The 20,994-nt window shown below is 41.6% G+C and overlaps 2 protein-coding genes and 2 long non-coding RNA genes across 7 annotated transcripts in view; 3 read left to right on the top strand and 1 right to left on the bottom strand.

The window, feature by feature from the left end:
- The window catches only part of LOC120734041, a 299,153-nt gene extending 293,561 nt beyond the window's left edge, over positions 1-5,592 (top strand). The window contains exons 1-7 of one of the 4 annotated variants that reach the window (XM_040032613.1): positions 1,507-1,710; positions 1,878-1,940; positions 2,477-2,539; positions 4,035-4,109; positions 4,949-5,080; positions 5,184-5,258; positions 5,358-5,590. In XM_040032613.1, coding sequence (XP_039888547.1) covers positions 1,536-1,710; positions 1,878-1,940; positions 2,477-2,539; positions 4,035-4,109; positions 4,949-5,080; positions 5,184-5,258; positions 5,358-5,461 — 687 coding nt within the window. In that variant the 5' untranslated portion in view covers positions 1,507-1,535 and the 3' untranslated portion in view covers positions 5,462-5,590. Of the gene's footprint in view, positions 1-1,506; positions 1,711-1,877; positions 1,941-2,476; positions 2,540-4,034; positions 4,110-4,948; positions 5,081-5,176 lie in introns of those variants that run through there. The other 3 variants (XM_040032612.1, XM_040032615.1, XR_005695955.1) reach the window with 3 other exon arrangements.
- On the bottom strand, positions 1,541-14,328 carry LOC120734044. The gene is made up of 3 exons (XR_005695956.1): positions 14,249-14,328; positions 5,420-5,422; positions 1,541-1,630 (listed from the first exon to the last, which is right to left on the bottom strand). It is a non-coding gene; the product is annotated as an uncharacterized LOC120734044 (long non-coding RNA).
- Positions 14,125-17,619, top strand: LOC120734042 (complement C1q-like protein 4). The gene is made up of 5 exons (XM_040032616.1): positions 14,125-14,328; positions 14,588-14,641; positions 15,531-15,584; positions 16,870-17,004; positions 17,108-17,619. The coding sequence occupies exons 1-5, from the start codon at positions 14,142-14,144 to the stop codon at positions 17,386-17,388; spliced, it is 711 nt and encodes a 236-aa protein (XP_039888550.1). The 5' UTR covers positions 14,125-14,141; the 3' UTR covers positions 17,389-17,619.
- A 2,617-nt stretch (positions 17,620-20,236) lies between these two features.
- LOC120734045 lies at positions 20,237-20,669 on the top strand. The gene is made up of 2 exons (XR_005695957.1): positions 20,237-20,420; positions 20,503-20,669. It is a non-coding gene; the product is annotated as an uncharacterized LOC120734045 (long non-coding RNA).
- Positions 20,670-20,994: the final 325 nt, after the last annotated feature.

Here is a 20,994-nt window from a genome sequence, read left to right as displayed (position 1 = left end):
TCTTCAGATCAATAGTCTTACTGAAATCGATAGATATTAAATATATTGTAATATGTGTCTCTAGCACAGACGCGATCACTGCTGTAGTACATCATTCTCTCTCTCACTTGGAGAACAAAGACTCCTGCGTCAGGATGCTCTTTGCTGGCTATAGTTCATTGTCATTCCCCACAAACTCACCTATAAACCATCAGGTTTATAGCTAGGATTCAACCAACAACACAGCACAATAACGCTGGCAATTAAAGTAGTGAACAACATTGTGCTACTCTTTTTCATGACTTGAGGAAGGTTTTTGTCACAGCTGATCATGACATTTTGGTAAACAGACTAAACCTATTGTTATTTCTATAAATGCTGTAACTTAATGTCAGCTTGAACACAGTGTCCATGTTGCTGGGTCGTCTCCTCTTTTCTCACAGTATTAAATGCAAAGAAATCCAACTTCATTTTATTCTCAAGTTGTTATCAACGTTTCTTAAGATTAAAACCATTTAAGGGACTGAAATTAAAAACGTCACATCTTATAGGTATCTAGGTATCGTTGTAGATCAGAATTTTTTGTCATTTGAAACTCATACTGAAAACTTTTTACACAGTCACGTGAGTAAATTCTTTCAAAGTGAACCCAAAACACTGACTAATCAGTAAATAGGGAAAAAAGAGCCTTTGTGTAAAATTGTCAAACATTGGCAAAATGATTTAGATAAGCTCTGCCGGCTATAAACAAAACTTTAACGAGAACAGGACGGGCTCCCTGTGAGCCATAAATGACAGAGTAAGCACTCAGACTGATCAGGGTCTGGTGGAGATATTCTAACACACTGGCACTTGTGTGGTTGGTTTTGAAGTGACATTAGTTCCACCTGTACTTTCACTACTGTGACAAGTCAATAGGTCTGTTGGGAAAAAGCAAGAGTTTATTTTGTGGGTTTTCCTTGCCCACAGTTTGTGACGCCCACTTACTGGACAGAGGCTTTGCAATGAGCAGTTATTTACAAAGAAAATTAAATATATCTGTTGATTTCCAGTAATCATAGAGAAGCTGATGTCAGTGTGTTGGAGGTTTTGAGCATTATCGAATTGTACTTTGTTCAACAAGCTTGACAAACAAAGGTTTCCTCTCTTTTGCTCTGTGAAGTCACAGCTGACATGATCAAGCCAACATTCAATGAAAAAAAAATGTTACATTTATTTACATACAAAGTCCAGTTTTAGGATTACAGAAAATGCTTGGATGGTCTTTGTTTGTGAAGGAGTGTTGGGAACTGATGAACAGAATCAAACTTTTGGGACGATATCTCTTCATTTCTGCTCTGTTTACATGACCCTATTTGCTTATTCATGCAGTCTGCTTCTTCAATCATTCACCAACAGCACCTGTAGGAGGCGTGGTCTTGTGGCTCTGCAGTGTGTGAGGTGGAGGATGAGGGGACATGTGGGGCAGTAAGCTCCTCATTCACGCCTCTTTTCCCCTCGTTATAAAACTCTCAGATTAACAGATGACAGTTATACAGCAGGTTTCTGTTGACTGAATGAAGATCATCATGTTTCTCCCACTTTTGCTTCTGGTCTGCTCTGTGTCAGCAGATCAGACTGAGACTGCAGGCCAACAGTCCTGTCCACAGGACTTCCACGCTGAGCTGAGAGAGCTGACCACCTCATTGGCTTTGCAGACAGAGCGGATCACTGTCCTACAGAGAGAGCAAGGTACCAGTGTGACTCCAGAAATATCCAGAACATCAGAAACAGGAATGACCAACATTCATGGTCATGTGTTTTCTTGTGAAACTGAATATTTTGGTATAGAAATTTTAAAGTAATCTTCATAGAAACTCATGGTACAGGGAAACAAATTCATTCTGCACTTATTTCAGAAAAAGCAGTAAAGCTGAAGCGACAGAAGACTGAGATCAACCAGTTGAAGCGACAGTCAAAAGGTACTGTGTGGAAACCATCATTGACCTGGTCCATATGATACATTTATTTTATTTTGTCTTTTCATACATTTGATTTTAAAGAAAAAATTTTTTAAAAAAAAGAAAACTCCCATAAAAAATGTTTATTTCAAAATATCCTATTATTTTATACCAGGAAAAAAAACTTTTTTTTTTCATCTCAACATCAGGAACTGACTGTAATGTGTTTATAATGAAACAGTAGAGAGTAGACAGGAAAATGACACACGGGACATGGCAGAATGTAACCCAAATCACTCTTCCAGTGATCTGGGGTAAGCTTTAGTGGCCATCTTTTACATACATTCAGAAAACACAGAGTGGTCAGCCAGAGTTCACAGACTGTGGATAAAGATGAGGTGGAGGTGGAGGATGTGGGGACGTGGAGGAGGCCACTGCTCAGTGTAGCATGAACAGAATGAGAGCCACAGTTACTTTCCTACTTATAGATAAAAACCTGTGAATTACTGTGTGCTGTCAGTGAGATTTTTCTTTTTATTTCTATGGTATTTTCTCAGAACTAGAAGCAAAGCTGGAGAGTCAGAAAACTGAGATCAACCAGCTGAAGCAGCTGTCAGAAGGTACTGTATGAAAGCCATCCATCCATCCACTGCAGGTGCAGCAACAATCTGTCTGTCGATCTCCCATCCTTTCTCCCGTCACTCGTGAACAAGACCCAAAGATACTTAAAGGGGCAAGTTCCTACTCCACTTGGGGCAGGACACTTGGCTATGCCTAGAGATTCTGTACAAAAAAAGTTATAAACAGAATCGGTGACAAAGGACAGCCCTGACGGCATCCATCACCCACTGGGAACAAGTCCGACTTATTGCCAGCTAAGTGGACCAAGCAATGGTCTTACAAGGATCAAATGGCCTGTAGCAATAGCCAGATAACCCCATATTCCTGAAGCACCTCCCAAAGGACACCCCGAGGGACAAGGTCAAATGCCTTCTCCAAGTCCACAAAATACATGTAGACTGGTTGGGCAAACTCCCATGCATCCTCAGGTATCCTTGAAAGGATAAAGAGCTGGTCCAGTGTTCCATGACCAGGTCAAAAACTGCATTGTTCCTCCTGTATCTGAGATTCAGCTAACAGACAGTCTCTCCTTTCCAGCACCCTGGCATGGACTTAGTGATGCCCCTATAGTTGAATCCCACCCTCCAGTCCCCTTCTTAAAGATGGGAACCACAAGCCCAATCTGCCAATCCAGAAGTACTGCCCCTGATCTCCACACAACATTGTAGAGGCGTGTCAACCAAGACAGCCCTACAACATCCAGAGCCTTCAGGAACTTAGGGCAGACCTCATCCACCCCAGGGGCTCTGCCACCAAGGAGTTGTTTAACTGCCTCAGTGACCTCACTTCCGGAGATAGACGAATAGTTCCTCTCATCCCCAGACTAGATTTCCTCCTCAAAAGACATGCCAGTGTGATTAAGGAGGTCCTTTAAGTGTTTCTTCCACTGCCCAACGATATTTTCAATCGAAGTGAGCAGTGCTCCACCTGCCTTATACACAGTGCAGGTAGAGCACGGCTTTCCCCTCATGATTCGCCTAATGGTTTGCCAGAATCTCTTCGAGGCAATCAAAAAGTCTTTTTCCATGGCCTCTCCAAACTCCTCCAGCACTCGAGTTTTTGCGTCAGCCACTGCCCAAGCTATGTTCCGCTTGGCCTGTGGGTATCTATCGGCTGCCTCCAAAGTCCTACAGGCTCACCAAGCCCGATAGGACTCTTCCTTCTGCCTGGTGGCTATCCCCTCACCCTCGGTGTCCACCATTTGGTTCGGGGGTTGCCACCACGACAGGCACCAACCACCTTGCGACCACAGCTCAGGGCCATGGCTTTAGCAATGATGGCGCAGAACATGGTCCATTCTGACTCAATGTTGCCATTCTCCCTCGGGATGCTGTTGAAGCTCTGCTGGAGGTGTGGGCTCTGCTCTGTAGAAATGTTAGGTGCAGATAATTGACTCACATTTGGCTCATCAATTTATAATCTGTCCATAAAGTGGTGTCACTGTGTTTAAATGTCTTTAGTTTGTGCTCAAGGACAATTTTACATTTTTCTCAGAACAAGCAGGAAAGTTGAAGACTGAACTGCAGAACCAGAGGACTGAGGCCAACCAGATGAAGCAGCAGCAACATGGTACTGTGTCGAAATCTGAAATATAGAAATGCTGAAATATCTCTATATTTGACACATTTTCAGACACATTTCACATTTTTCACATGAAGGCTTTCAGTTGCTGATATTCAAGAAAATTACTTTTGCTGATTCCATATTTTAATTCAAGTTTCAGTTTCGCATAAGATGTTCTAGACCAGGGGTGCCCAATCCCGGTCCTCGAGAGCTACCGTCCTGCAGCTTTTAGACGCATCCTTGTTCCCACACACCTGAATCAAATGAATGGCTTGTTATCAGGCCTTTGCCAAACATGATGGCATGCTGAAGAGATCAAACCATTTGATTCAGCTGTGTTGGAGTAGGGATGCAAATAAAAACTGCAGCCATGTTTGTAGTTCTAATAATGTGGGAGCAGGAGAGCGAGTAGAGGATTTTTGTGATTGTTATCTGTGATTAACAGAGGTGTTGTTTACAGGTGTATCCCCACTCTGTGCAGGTCATCAAAGTGAAAGCACTCTTTAAGCTTCAGAACACACATTAAGTTCATTACTGCATCTAATTTACTGAATGACATTAAACTGAGTTCATGTTTGTCTGAAGCACAAACCAAGATGCAACTAAAACACTGAGTAACACAGTTTGTTGTCTTGGCAGAAGCTACAAAATACCTTCCTGTCTGATCTAAAGGACGAGTTTGGGATCCTCAAAAATAGATTCAATCAAATTTCAGTTTGACAGAGTTTGATTTCTTCTGTGACAGTGAAACGCTTTCAGCTGTAAAGTTTTTGCCATGGTCACTTTTTTGGGAAGAGTCTAACTCTAAAACAGGAAGTTTAAAATGAATTTTCTCTCTCTCTCAGTCACACAGGTGGCTTTCTCAGCCTCTCTGCTGGAACAAGGTTATGGATATACTGGACCCTTTTATGACCACACTACTCTGGTCTTCAAACGTGTTGTCACAAACATTGGAAATGCCTACAACAAAAACACAGGTAATAACACTGAATGTCACTTCTCAGCTATGTTGATGTCAGGCTGATGTTCCAGATGTTCTAACAGCTGATTTTCCATTTAACAAAAACAAATGTCCCACAGGTATTTTCACTGCACCAGTGAGAGGAGTCTACCACTTTGACTGGAAAGTAACAGTACGTGACAGCACACAAACAGGTGCTTATCTATTCAGGAATGAAGAGATCATTTTTTTTGCATATGAAAGTCAATCATCTGGGTGGCCAAGCACCTCTAATGGAGCCTCACTGCTTCTAGAGGTTGGAGATCAGGTGACTGTACGTGTCTGGGCTGGTTCATCGGTATATGACAATGATAACCATCTAACCACCTTCAGTGGTCATCTGATTTTCACCATGTGAGAGGTGTGACAGCTCCAACAATTCCTGTTTGGACTAACCTGTGTGGGCGGAGCTTAGCCATTAGATAAACAGGAAGTAAATCATTTGCCATAATCAGTTTCTTGCTCTCTCTCTCTTTCTGGTTGGGTTCTAGTTTTGTGTTTATTTGTTTCTACTGACTCAGATAATTTACTTCTTCTTGTTATCTTTTATTCAAATAAATCCAGTTAAATGCTCAATGATTCTCAGTCGCTTTGGTGCTTTTCTCAGATCAGAATGAAAATTCTCAAAACCATTAGTGCAACCTCCACAACATCTAGTCATTTGTCCCTGAGAATGAGAGGGGTGGAGGCCAACTCAACAAGTATGTTGTTGTGTGGGATAATGTCCATTGTCACCACTCACATCTGGTCAGACAGTGGTTTGGTGGAAGGTTTATGACCGGCATTCACATGCGCAAAAGGCCCTGCTAGCAGCCATGGATGTAGCATGTGATGACATCACAGCAGAGTCATGCAGAGGGTGAATTCGCCACTGCAGGATATACTTTTCTTGCTGCATTGCAAGGGAAAATATCGCTTGTGATGTAGATGAAAATATGTGGCCAGACAGACAGGAACGTCTGGATGTGCCAGAATGATTCACATTTGTGCACAGCTCTACCAAAAGGGTGTTTCTTATGTTTATTCTAAATAAGTGACTGTAGAGAACTTTTCTTTTGCACAATATTGTAGAATTACAAACAGCCTTCACAGTAAAAGTACTTCCCTAACTACAGGAATGTCTAACTTTACTGTAGGTTTTACTGTAAATGGCTGTACAACAAGTGTATAGTGCTGTCGTGAGCATTTTCAGGTAGTGTGGCCGAGTTCTGACCTTTTTTGCGTTGCAAAACACTGAAAACATGACAAAGTCATTTGACTATCATGTTCATCAAGATGGCGTCAAAACTTCTCATTTCGATGACACTGGCAGTTTCATTGACATGAATACTTGCTTTTGAGGAATGGATTATCGATTTTGAGCAAGTGACCTATCCACTAGGTTTGGCAGTTTGCACCAATTGTTTTGAGAAATACACTAACTGCTGTGCAAATGTTAATAGTGATGTGAGAAAAGCACCAAAGCGACTGAGAAAAACTGTAAATGCTCAGTGATTCTCTTCTCTTTGTCCTTTCTTTGAGTCGGCTCTTCACAAAGTGCTGCTCCTCCATTAGGTCATGACTATTTTCTATAAGTTGATAAACTGCATCGTTTTTTATTGGCTCCACTGTCCTGTGTTGGTCAGTCTGTTATTTTGGTGACTGCTGGCCCACATGTTTGCTTTTAACTGGAGTCTTTCCTGTTAAGTTGAGCAAAATCCAACAGTTCCTCTTTTTTCTCTTCTTTGATAATCATGCAGGTGTTTTTCTTAAACTCTTAACAGATGTTCAACTTAATCTGACTATCATGATAAAAATGTAAACAGCTGATTTAGTTTGATATAAAAAGTCGTGTCAGTGCTGTGGAGGAATTTCTAGAAGCTGAAATGTTTCCTTATTTTTCATCTGTATCTGAATCTTTTATAAATTAGAAGAAATAAGATGTCATGTGGAAGAAATAAGAAATAAAATATGGAAGAAATAAAAACATTGTTGCTACTAAAGTTGCTCCTGTGAAAGTGTTAAAGACAACAGCAAGTCCTCCACCACGGCGACCTAAACGGGGGTCCCACAAGTAGGAGTAGCAGGGCGTAGTGCATTTAGGGGAATAAACTCGCCATCCCTCTGCCATGTTTCGGTGAGAAACAGAAAATACTTTTTTTTCCCTCTGAAGAGCTCAGCAAGAAGTAATCCGGTGGGGTAGAAGACCACACAAATGGTCGGGGGAAAGTTTCCCTATAACTGTCCCAATCATCATAAAGACGTTCCATAGACTCTCCAATGCAGAGCAAGGAAGAACGCTCATAAATCACAGCAGCATAGCGCCATATATTAAAGGGCTGATATAATAGCATAAAATACAATACAACCCCTCACTGCGTAACAAACGCAGGCAGGTTGAAGTCAAACCGAGCAAAGGCGCCATCTTCCTGCCACAGTCGGGAATGGGAAAAAACAGAGGTGTTGGTGTTTGGACCTAATGGTCCCTGTGAGTCCTCTGTTGATTTGGGACCTCTGGAAGTTTATTTTAAACCTGCTATTACTGACCTTGGTTTTAAGTTGAACAGTGATTTAATTGGACAGCCAGATTAGAGCAGTGGTGACGTTCAGTTCTTGTCATTGTATTATATTTAATACCTACACTTTTTCAGACTTCTACATCATCAGTGGGATATTTATTTTCATTGAAAAAATTAAAATAGTAATAATGATAATTAAAAAAAAATAATAAAATAAATTACAAAAATACATTTTTTAGCAATGAATTGCTAAAACAACTCCAGATGGAGCAAATATGATACAAATTCAAATCCATATGTACATATTAACTCAGTCATTCATTCATTCATTCATTGTAAGAAGGTTCAATAAACAAACAGGAGGTTCATTTTTTTAAGTTACTTTTTCTGGCATTTATTTCATAATTCAGGCTTTTAAGGGTTCACAACAGGCCACAAAGGGGCAGCAGACACTGCAGTAAGGCTGGAAGAAAGCCTGTACTGGGCAGCAGGGGCTGGGAACTGCTCATTTTCACCAGTTGAACAGGGTAAGTGGGGAGGAGAGCACAGAAATGATACAGGCAGCAGTGGAGTTACAGGAGGAAGAGGTGCAGTGGGAAAGGGCTGTTTCAAAGCAACCCAGGGGAATGTGGACCCGATTTGATCTCCTAAAAAAACAAGAGTTTTATGGGCTGATTTCTGGCACCTTTCCTCATAAGCTTTCTCTTGAGGCCAGTGAACAACACACTTCCCTTCTTCCACTGACTCTCCACCTCTGAGTTGATTGAGCTTGAGAGGTTCTGCAAAGGAGAATGCATGTAGCATCATACTCAAAAAGACCCGAGGCTGAACTGATTCAACAAATAACTGAGCAAAAGAATGTGATTGTGGGGTACTGTGTGCAGGATTTTGAGTTGAAAATGAGTTTAATTCATTTTTGAATAAGTCTGTAACCAGAGGTGGGAAGTAACAAAGTACAAATACTTCATTACTGTACTTCCTAAATACCTAAATTTTCAGGTATCTGTACTTCATCTGAGTAGTTTTTTTCTGACTACTTTGTACTTTTCCTCCCCAGATTTTTGAAACACGTTTCTGTTCTTTCTACCCCCTAAATATTCAAAATGAAATTGTGACTTTTGCTTTAACCTATTTCAGGGGAGTTGCTATTTTGTCACCATGAACCTCAAAACATCAAACCAATTTGAATCTAAACAGGAACACAGAAAAGGCTTTTGTTTTTGTCACAACACCAGAACACTGCAGGTGTCCATAAGTTGCAGTATTTCTATCACAAAAACGGTTTGTGTGCAGTTTGTCTCACAGTGTGTTGCTGCTAAAGGTCCAGCTGCTGTATTTCACATGGAGAGAAACGAAAGGAAGATTACATCAAGTGCAGCAGAGATTCATATGAATTTTAGCTGATGATGCCGAGATTCTGACTGCATTCCACCTTCAGACTAACTTTATATCGTCTAGAAAAAAGACAGCACAAACAGCGTAGTGTCAGTGTAGAGGATGGAAATCAGCCAAGGTGACTCATCTGCTCACGTCTGGTTCAATTCAGCTGTGTAAATCCACAAAGAGCAGCAGGTCAGCTGATCACAGCCTGTACACTAAGAGAATGTACAGGAGCTCTCAACAGAAATTATTGTGAGTTATGACTCTTTTCCCCACACTGAGCCACTACAACCAATTCTAGGGTTCCCCAACTGCTGAAACCATTTTAACCCCTGACTGGACACATTTTACTGTTTAGAGACAAAGTCAGCCTACCTACAATGTAGGTAACAGGAAATAGAGATTTTTTTTGGATTTTTCTTTCTTTTTCTTTCTTTTTTTTTTTTTTTTGCCTGTCCCGTTTGGCTCTTTTGAATCAGAATTATTGTCTAAAGGCGAAGAAAGATGCCCAACGGATTTACTTCACCAAATTGACCATCCCAGCTTTGCCTTATTGGTCCATTTGATTCACCTTTTATTGTTTATTTTATTTTCACTTGCTGAATACGGGACAGACTTGACTGTGGGAAAGAAGGGGAGAAAGAAAAACAGCTGAGAAGAGGGACGGGGGGAAAAAGGCAAAAAACAAAAACCAACTAAATAAGCAGACAAAAAACACATATATCGATCACCTGGATCACCTGTTGAGAAAGAAAAAAGAAAACAAGCAGAAGAGAACAAGAGTAATAGAATAAACAACATCACAATGATATATGGGAATATGACAGTAAATACTAAATGTTAAACATTATTGTGCAGCACGTAAGATCGACAGCGCACAGTGTGCTTTGTGGTAGGAGCAAAAAAGGGTGTCGTTTGTGTGTGTGAGCACCCGTGTGTACACCTGTGAGCATGAATGCGTTTGTTTTTAAAAGGTTCCTTCATGTAATGATCTGCTAGAGCATAGGTGTCAAACTCTGGCCCGCAGGCCAAATTTGGCCCTCAGCCTAATTACATTTGGCCCGCGAAGCCATACCAAATTACTATTAGAGCTGGCCAACTGGTATTATACAGCTAATATATACATTGTTTAGTATTAAGCTTTGCTTGTTCCACATTCAGTTTTTCAGCAAAACTTGTTTGAGTCCATAAGAAGAGATTCATTCTTGAATCTGGAGGAAGATATTTTTCAATAAATATTATTGTTAGCCCGCGACCTTGTTCTAGTTTTGAATTTTGGCCCACTGTGTATTTGAGTTTGACACCCCTGTGCTAGAGGGTGTGTGGGGGCCACAGCCCCGTCCTCCAGGGCATGAAGCAGGTATGGAGGAGATCAAAACTCAGTTTCTTTCTTTTTCTTTAATCCGAGTACAATTAAAAACAACAACAACAACAAAAAACAGTTAAACAGTTTGTATTCCCATCTACTGATATTATTTTATTATTATGTTAATAAAGCAGGTTGGTTCAGTTAGCTTTGCACAAAAATAGAAACTTCCTTCAAAGAGATTATTTTACTTTCTTAGCTTGAGTACATTTCAGAGCCTTCACTATTACTTGAGTAAATGAGTTAAATCAGTACTTCAACTTTTACTGGAGTATTCTTCTGTGATTACTTTTACACCAGGTGTAACAGGATACACAGCTTCCAAATGGTCAGCTTTGGTCATTCCACGTATTCCATTCCAAGTATTTTCCCAAAATCTTGGGGATCATCAACATATTTTCTGGCAAAACTGAGACGAACCTTTATGTTCCTTTTACTCAGCAGTGGTTTTTGTCGTTGAACTCTGCCATGCAGGACATTTTTGCCCAGTCTCTTTGTTATGGTGAACTCGAACACTGAACTTAACCTCTTGGATGAGTCGTCGCTGCATCCTTGGGGTAATTTCCCAACACTTAACCACTGTTCAAAGGTTTGTCATTTGTGGGTAAATGCTTCCATTTTACACTCAATGCATCAAATTTTAGATATGTATAGTTTATTTTTTCATGGCATATTTATGGAATTGTGTTAAATTAGTGACTGTAATTTTACAGTCTTAGTGTGTGGAAAAAAGAACTTTGTTGAGCTTGAAGTATTCTTTTGATCATTAGAAAATGATCTAATGGGTTGGCTGGAAGACTGTTTACTTAGCCTGGCAGGGCGAAGGACACTGTCTCAGCTGAACTCTGGACACGCACACACACACACATACACACTGATATGCACACACTCATCCCCCTCCCTTTCCAAACGCCTTCGATGCTTGTTTCCTGCGGGGGAACACGGCGGGTCTGCGCCCACGCTGGAATGGTAGCGCTGGGCAGGGCGGCTGCTGTGTTCGCTTCGGATTACTCCTCACCCCCCACCCAACCCTGTGGCTTATTATGTCCTTCGTAACGTTGTGCTGTGGACATTTATGTGCTTTTTGTGCAGAGGAGTTTTTTTGTTTCCTGTTCTCATGCTGTCCTACCACGGGAGCCCAGCATGAGAAGAGGTCTCTTTTTTTCCTCTTGTACTTTCCCATTGTAGTGTACATTTCAGTGTTTTTTTCTCTAACGCTACCGATCTCCGACTTGTATCCCCATGTGATGTCTATGTCGTGTGTGTAAGGTCGGGGAGGGGGGGTCCCATTTCACTGTAGGGCAACCTGCATGTGGCGAATAAAGCTTGGATTGATTGATTGATTGATTGATTGATTGATTGATTGATTGATTGATTGAAAAGAAAATATTCTCAGCCATCCCACAAATGTGCCGTTATGTGCAGAAACACTAATAATTACTTCTATTTACTTAGACTCTTTCAAGTTAACTTCAATAATATGTTCCTGTCGGTGTGCTTTTAGAGCCCAATCCCATGAATTAATGCTTCAATTTTGAATTTGAATTTATTTATTTAAAAGGGAAAGTGCAGTTTGACATAGTCCAAGTACAAAGCATGAAACTGATGTAATGCACATAAGTTTATAGCTGTTGCTATAAATTAATTTGATTAATGTATGAACAGGCTGTGTAGATAGGCTTTTAAGGTGGCAAATCTTAAACCCTTATTTAATAGTGCTGGGACCAATATTTTTACATTGTACTATGCATGCTTCCCTTCGTGAATATTATTAGAAAAAGAAGGGTACATTTTCAGTGCTTGACAAAATTGTATTTGCTCCATTTTGCAACGTGAAGAATCAGCCAACATGAGTGAGCCAACTGATGAAAGAAAAATAATCTAATTTTCTAAATTTCTTTTTTCAGGACTTAAAAAATTAAAAAGTACCTGCTGACTTTGTGGTTGGGATCAGTTTGTCAAACTCCAGAAGTATGAGGAAGTGTGGCATCAGTTCCCGTCACTCCTTCTTTATATCTTTATGACATTCCTGCAGTTTAACAAATTTGTATAACTAATTATATTAAAATTACAAACAATTAAAACTCATTCTTTATTAAATGTGTTTCTTCTATAATTTGTGTGTTCTTTAATAGAAAGCAAGACACCCATGCTCATGCCCATGTTCGGATAACGTTAGGAGGAAATGGTAGAGCGCAACACTGAGAAGAAGTGTAGAAAACAAGTCATTTCTAGCCCTCTTTAAAACTCTATTATCAGTTTAGTTAAAAAAACATATTTTTGTGTTTTGGTGAAATGAAATTAGTTGTATGAACGCTACCGTATGCTTATTACCACTTAATAAGCAGAAGTTGTATTCCTAATCATAACTGGAAAAGATCACAGGGTAGATTTATAGCCCCTGAGTGTCAGATTAATTATTACTTGACTCACAACCATTTTCTCAGAACAATGTGGTTTTCATGCACATATGTATAGTACATATCCAACCTATATCTCTGTATAAAAACATTACAAAGACCAAAGCTAACCAAGTTCTGCTGGGAAAGAAAGAGAGCTCTACTTTCCCCTTTTACTGGTCTTCTATTCCACATCCTCATGTTTCTTGTATTGTGTCAAGCTTATCAGTTGGCATGATTGTTAGATAATGGTGATATCTTTAAAACACAACAGAGATGAACCAGGAAAACACCAGCTTAGCTGAAAGGAGCTGTTTGATCGGGTTACTTGTTGTTGCGCTGGAGGGAGTGGCTGAAAACTTCATCCTCATTTGCTCTGCTTCAGGTTGTGTTAATTTATTAATTCTTATGGCAGTTTCTGTGGCTGTGATAAGGTCCACTACGGGCAGCTGTAGCTGTCCTGTCTAAAAAGATCTTCATCTATTTTCCCCGACTGTCCTTGGGTTGATGACCCCCCTGTATTCCAGTTCATTTCCCTGCGACAGCCGACCCTTGTGAGTGTCGCTTGTGTTTTCTGTTTTACTTTGAGAGTCTCGTGTCCTGTGTCCAGTGTTTTGAGCTTTGCTTTCCCCTGTCTCATTATGTCAGATTAGTCCCAGCTGTGTTTCCACCTGTTCCCCATCATACCGTCACAATGCTGTGTTTTTCTCCTCTGTGTTTCTGCTCACTTCCTAGTTCTCAGTTCATGGTTTGTTTTCTAGTTTGAGTTTCTTGTTTCCAGTTTCTCCTTTAGGTTTGTATTTGTCGTGAGTTTTTCCAGCAATAAAGCTGCCGTTTTGAGTTTATTCTTGAGGCCTATATACGGGTCCTCATCCTGCTTGCCATACAACACAACCATGACAGTTATTGCAAAGATACACCAGCCTTAATGCAGAGGATAAGCCATTCAAGTACAGTTGGACTTCCTCATCAACCGCCCCAGGCGTAAACACCTCCAGACCATAATTTCAAAGCAACAAAAATACAAGGCCACAGACCAAAATATGACTGGGTTTGACCTCACAAGTAATGTAATTAAACAGCACCTTTCAGCTGAGCTGGTGTTTCATCCGTTCATCTCTTTTGCATTCCTCTTCCTCATTCTCTCAAGATTTCCTCAATCTCCAACATGTCTGAAAAGAGAAACAAAACGTGACCAGCTTCACAAAGTGTAAAAAGATGAAAATGTGATATTCATGGTTCATTGATAAAGTCTTTACTTGTGTTGTAGTGAAAGTTTCAGATTTTGCTGTGTCTGTGGGAGGAAGTTTGGAGGAAGTAACCTCCCCATATACACACCTTTGTCTGATATGCTATAAAAAGCTCAGTCGGGGTAGCAGAGGACACAATATCACCATGGAGGTCATTGTGTTTTTCTCGCTGTTGCTTTCAGTCTGCACTCTTTCAGCAAATCTGGCTGAAGCAGATAAGTCTTCAAACCAACAACCCTGTCCACAGGACACCCAAGCTGTGCTGAGAGAGCTGACCGCCTCAGTGGCTGTGCAGAAAGAGCGGATCACGGTCCTACAGAAAGAGACTCAAGGTACAGTATCATGTCAGGTAGTGAGAGAAGTAACAGCAAAAACAAATTGGCATATGATCCAGTGTTGTGTTAGAGAGATATCAATGTCACTCATAAATATTCAGAATGACTGAAATGACAAACATTCATGGTTTTGTTTTCTTGTGAAAATAAATATTTTGTATAGAAATGAAATATAAAAGTAAGTATAGAAATATTGGCCAATCCTTAAAGAAATTGATGGTCCAGGGAAATAAATTTTATTTTGCACTTATTTCAGAACAGACCGCAAAGCTGAAGAGTGAAATTGACCAGCTGAAGCTGCAGTCTACAGGTATTGTGTGGAGATCATCATGGCTCTGATCATTTCTAACTGTTAAAAAAATCTGCAGCTGACACGTTTTTGATGCTAAAATATAAAGGTGGAGGATCAACATGTGTCACTGCTATAAATCTGTCCACCAGGTGGCGCTACTGTGCTAGAAAATCTGTAGTTCATCACAGAGGCAACTTGACCACCAACATTGTCTTTATTTGTGGTAAAGCAGGGAGAGAGCGAGGGCAAATGAGCTGCACTGCAGTCTTTCAGCATACGGGGCAGCTGTGGCTCAGGTGGTAGCAGCTCATCTACCAACTGGAAGGTTGGTGGATCGCTCTCTGGCTCCACATGCTGAAGCTTCTTTGGGCGAGATGCCTCTATCAGAGTGTGTTAGGCAAAGCTCTTAGACAAAGATCAAAAGTATGTGTATGAATACAAGCACATTGTGTGGTCAGCTGAGTAGAAAGGTGCTATGTAAGTATAATCAATACTGGTCACCTGCTCAACCAGCAGAGCTATAGTGGCATGATAACGCCATTGTTTACATACAGTCTAGGGTTCATGTCTAAGTGAAAGAGAGAGGGAAACACGAAGTGGAGAGTTGACAGACTGTGGATAAACATGACAGCGTGAAACTGCACAGATTTCAAATGAGAATCAGTTTGTTCAGTGATGCAGTCAAACAAGTCTGCTTCTTCGACCATTCTCCACCCAGCACCTGTAGGAGGCGTGGTCCTGTGGCTCTGCAGTGTGTGGGGTGGAGGATGAGGGGACGTGGGGGAGACCACCGCTCGGTGTAGCATGAACAGAATGAGAGTCACAGTTACTTTCTTACTTACAGATAAAAACATGTGAATCCCTGTGTGCTGTCAGTGAGATTGTTTGATCTCTTTGCTTTTTTCAGATGGTGCAGCAAAGCTGAAGACTGAGATTGACGCGCTGAAGCAGGAGCTACAAGGTACTGTGTGGAAATCTTATCTGACTGTGCATTTACTGGCTGTGCAGATGTTTTACTTTTGGTGGATCAACATATGTCAGTGCTATCAATCTATTCATAAAGTGGTGTCACTGTGTTTGAACATTTTTATTTTATTCACAGAAATAACTTTAGTACACACAGTGTTTTTACACATCAAGTACAATTACTGGATCCACTTTTCTGAATTACATTATGAAAAAAGCATTTCTGAGGGACTCTGGGATAAAATTATGAAAAAAGAAATTGAATTCCTGGAGAAATTTACCAAGAAATACATATTGCCTCTGAGTCTTCATATCGTTTTTGTATGTATGGACCTCTGTATTTTAGTCATTTTCACTTTTAGCATCTGCTACGGCTGGGGTGTTAAACTTTAAGCCCAGGGGCCAGAATTGACTTGCCGAACACTCCAATCTGACCCACTGGTCATCTTAGGAAAATATGAACAAGGCCATAAACTTTTGGACTTTTCACTGTTTCAGTGAGAGTTCTGTATTAGTTATTATCAGGTTTATGGCTTTTCCTACTCATAAAAACCTCTCCATGGTCATTTATACTACGCTGAAGACAAAAAGAACTAGACAAAGAATTAAATGGCAGAAACATCATGTTTTTTCTCTCCTAAAGAAATCTGTCATCACTGAAAAATGAGTTTGCTCTAAGGTTTAAAATACATTGGCACAGATGTAGGGTGAGAGCCACTCAGGGCTGGGATTTAATCCTGACTGACTGTATATTTGTCAGACCTTGATGAAGACTCAGACTTGATACACGTTAGTCTATTTTAATGTTTTATTTTTATATGATCTTGTCAGAAACAGGTGACCCCACGAACTCCTGTTTTGTATTGAACTTATGTTCACCCTGCTGATGAGCACCTGTTGGATAAGCGTTTAAAGCCATGCACAGTTTCCTTTTTCCTGTTTTTTGAAAACTGAATGACATTAAACTGAGCTTATGTTTTTCTGGAGCACAAACCAAAATGCAACTAAAAGACTGAATAACACAGTTTGTTGTCTTGGCAGAAGCTACAAAATAACTTCCTGTCTGATCTAAAGGACGAGTTTAGGATCCTCAAAATTAGATTTGATCAAATTTCATTTTCAAGTCACAGAGTTTGATTTCTTCTGTGACAGTGAAACGCTTCCAGCTGTCAAACATTTCTTTCATTGGAGATTAAAGTTTTTGTCATGGTCACTTTTTTGGGAAGAGTCTAACTCTACAACGGGAAGTTTAAATAGTGACATTTCTCTCTCTCTCTCAGCCACACATGTGGCTTTCTCAGCAGCTGTGCTTCTTCCAGGCAGTGGACCATACGTCGGACCCTTTAACACAGAGACCACTCTGGTCTTCAAACATGTTATCACGAACATTGGAAATGCCTACAACCCATCCACAGGTAATAACACTGAATGTCACTTCTCAGCTATGTTGATGTCAGGCTGATGTTCCAGATGTTCTAACAGCTGATTTTCCTTTTAACAAAAACAAATGTCCCACAGGTATTTTCACTGCACCAGTGAGAGGAGCCTACCACTTTGAGTTGCACATGTTTGGACATGGTGGTGTTGCTGTAGGTGCTTATTTGTACAAGAATCAAGGGCTCATTGTTATTGCATATGAACACCAAACAGCAGCTGGAGAACTGAGTGGCTCTAATGGAGCCTCACTGCTTCTAGAGGTTGGAGATCAGGTGTTTGTGCGTCTCCTCGATGGTAGAAGGATATATGACAATACAAACCATCACACCACCTTCAGTGGTCATCTGATCTTCACCATGTGAGAGGTGTGACAGCTCCAACACTTCCTGTTTGGCCTGTCCTGTGTGGGCGGAGCTTAGCCATTTTTAGAAGTAAAACAGGAAGTGAATCACCTGCTGGAATCAGTTTCTTGCTCTCTCTCTCTCTCTTTCTGGTTGGGTTCTAGTTTTGTGTTTATTTGTTTCTACTGACTCAGATAATTTACTTCTTCTTGTTATCTTTGATTCAAATAAATCCAGTTAAATGTTCAGTGATTCTCTTCTCTTTGTCCTTTCTTTGAGTCGGCTCTTCACAAAGTGCTGCTCCTCCATTAGGTCATGACTATTTTCTATAAGTTGGTAAACTGCATCGTTTTTTATTGGCTCCACTGTCCTGTGTTGGTCAGTCTGTTATTTTGGTGACTGCTGGCCCACATGTTTGCTTTTAACTGGAGTCTTTCCTGTTAAGTTGAGCAAAATCCAACAGTTCCTCTTTTTTCTCTCCTTTGATAATCATGCAGGTGTTTTTCTTAAACTCTTAACAGATGTTAAACCTAATCTGACTATCATGATAAAAATGTAAACAGCTGATTTAGTTTGATATAAAAATGTGTGTCAGTGCTGTGGAGGAATGTTTCCTTATTTTTCATCTGAATCCAAATGCAGACACAGATAACTGACTGTAAACTTACTCGGGTTCATTTCTTTCAATTCTTTACTTTCAAAATAAAAGCATCTTTGAACCAGCATTGTTGATTTCTTTTCATGTGTTTTATACATAGAGTAGCAATCAAATCTACACATGCTGGGAGTTACTATCACAGGTGGAAACGCAGAATGAGTCCTGTCCCTGAACAAAAACTAACACACACACATAAAGAGGAGGGAGAGAAAATGGTAGGCCAGCACAGAGAGGATTGGGGGACTATGACAAATCGTGACTTTAATAATAATAATAAGGAGAAGAACCAATAACATTATTGTATGTTTAATCGTTTTAACAACAAAGTTTTCCCAGTTCAATGTCTCTTTTACAGAGAAACAGAAATAAACACTGTTTCTCTTAACTTTTTATATTTTTATTTCTCTGTAGGATGGTTGTCTTTCTTTTCCCTTTGATTATCTATGAGTCTTTTTAGCTTCTTCTTGATGCCTTCTGTTGGTGATTTCTCAAAACCTGTATGGCCTGAATGCAACATCAGGGTTTGTTACACTGGACTTTTTCACAAAGGTCATAACACATAACATTTGTGTGGTCTTTGGCGCTCTGCGGATGTCACTTCCTGCAACTTGGTGCTGTTCCCCTCAGTCCTAGAGGCCCTGTTGAGGAGATGTGGGTCAGTATGAGTGCAGCAAAAGTGCTAAGAAGTGGTTCAAAGCTCATTTGTTTCACTCACAGAATTTTCTCTCGTTTTTAGCATTGACTGTCAAGCTTAGTAAAGTATCACTATCCAGAGTTGAGAACAGAAAGCAGTGTTGCAATCTTATGTGACTCTCTGCAGTTTCTCTCCTCTTGTCATCCTTCTAAAACTGCATGCCCACAGACACTGTAACTGCTCCCAGACCACCAAAAATAGGCAAGCAATGAATTACTTATGATTTCTGAGATTTCTTTTTAAAATCTGATTTAGTGCTCATTTCTGAAAAAAATAATTTTAAGCAAATTAAACATTCAAGTAGTTGTTGAAAATGACAACCCGTAACGTGCGGTGGAGATGAAGCCAGCCGCGGAGGTGTGCAGGTGGAGTGCGAATGAGCAGCTTCTGACTTTCCACAACACTACACATGAGCGGGAGGAGGGAGGTATGCGGTCTTCACACACCCCCGTTCTCTGCTGACCATCGGGGCGGGGGGGCTGGGAGGAGGTGTTGGCCGTCCGATTGAGATCTGGGATGTGGGGCCTCCCTGCTGCTGCGGAGCCTGGGGCGGTCTGCTTGCCTCCACCCCGGGATAAAGGGTAACATCTCCTGGGTCTAGGTGCCGTTTCCCCCTCTGGGGGTGAGGGTACCTGGACCCGGGGTATAGAGTATGTTTGGGGAGTGTGATTGTGTGTACATGTCCATTTATGTCTATCCCTACGTTGGGTGAGTGCTGAGTGTTTGTATATGTGTGCATGAGGGTGGGAATGGATGTTTGTGTCTGTGTGTGTGCCTGTTTGTCTGTGTCTATATTTTTCAGGTCGGGTCTTAGACTCCACCTCTCTGGGAACTCCCAGGCCCTCCAAAGTGTGGAGGCCTATCTCCCCTCACCACACTCCCTGCCGGTGACTGATGCCCTCAGGGGTCGGTGCGTTGGTGGTTCTTGGTGTCCGGGGCTGGGCGCTTAGGTTTGTACCAGCTCACTCCCGGTGGCTACTTGGCGGGGCCTGGCGCCTGTTGCTCGGTCAGGCCTTTTCCGTGGTGCGGGGTACCCTCCGGCCTCCGGCCTCTGGGCCTGCAGCTCGGTTCACTCTGGCACAGCTGGCTACCGGCAGAGCCGGCGGGCACGCCAGTGCAGCCCCCTCTGGCTTCTGCTCGGTGGCTACTGGGTGACGCCTCGTCTGGGGCTCTCCTCAGCCCTTCCCAGGAGGGTGGCACGGATGCCCCTCCGGCGGTCCTCCTTGGGCTCTCGCACTCTGGGGCCTCTGGATGTCTGGAGCCTGGATCTCCTCCATGCCTGCTCAATGCCCTGGGGGACAGGGCTATGGCTCTCTACATGTCATGGACCCGGCTCTGGGGACTCGGGGTCCGTGGGCAGTGGGGACTATGACTGTTGTTGTTGTTGTTGTTGTTGTTGTTGTTATTATTATTATTATTATTATTATTATTATTATTATTATTATTATTATTATTATTATTTGGTGTGTTGTCTGCACTACCCCTGTGCACATCTGTATGTAGGCAGGTATGTGTGTGTTTTGCCTTTCTGCTGTGGCCAAGTTACAGGCACCTTCAGCCCTGGGGGCGTGGCCTAACTTGAGGGCTGGCCACACCCGAAGTCCTGGCCGCACACCTGCTCCTCATCTGGGCTCGTCGGGGGAGCTATTTAGATGAGCGATGGAGCTTCCACCGACGCGGGATTATTGCGTTTGACTACACGTCAGTCTTCAAGCACAGTCAAGTGTGAGTGTATGCCTGCTGGGATAAGTTGTAACGGTTGCCTCTATTGTTTTCCCCTCAGGAGGAGTGTGGGACGAGAAGGAGCAGTGAGCACGGGGAGTGCAGGGACACTGGGGCAGAGAGCACTACACGGGGACTTTTGGGAAGAAGACACTACACGGGAGTCTGGGAAACTGGGGATTTATTGTTGTTTACTTCACCACCTTGTAAATAAACACTGTTGCACTGAAGAGTCCGGCGTTTGGGTCCTATTTCCCCATCTCCCCACGGTCTGCCAGCCAGACCGTGACACTACACCCTCTAGCAGACCATTACATGGGGAAACCTTCTGAATACAAGCGCGCTGATCCACACAGGTGTGCACACAAGTGTTCACTGTTCATAGACATAAACAGTGTTGGGTAAGTTACTTTAAATTAGTAACTTAGTTACATTACTAGTTACTTCTATCAAAAGTAACTCAGTTACTTCAAGTTACTCGTTACTTTCAGAGTAACTAGTTACTAGGGAAAGTAACTTTTACTCAGAATTCTCTTGTTAATGTGTTGCTTCC

Source organism: Simochromis diagramma, unplaced genomic scaffold, assembly GCF_900408965.1.
Source record: "Simochromis diagramma unplaced genomic scaffold, fSimDia1.1 OVJJ01000216.1, whole genome shotgun sequence".
Classification (NCBI taxonomy): Eukaryota; Metazoa; Chordata; class Actinopteri; order Cichliformes; family Cichlidae; genus Simochromis; species Simochromis diagramma.
The sequence above is the reverse complement of the archived record's forward strand: the minus strand, read 5'-3'. Positions and strand labels throughout refer to the sequence as shown.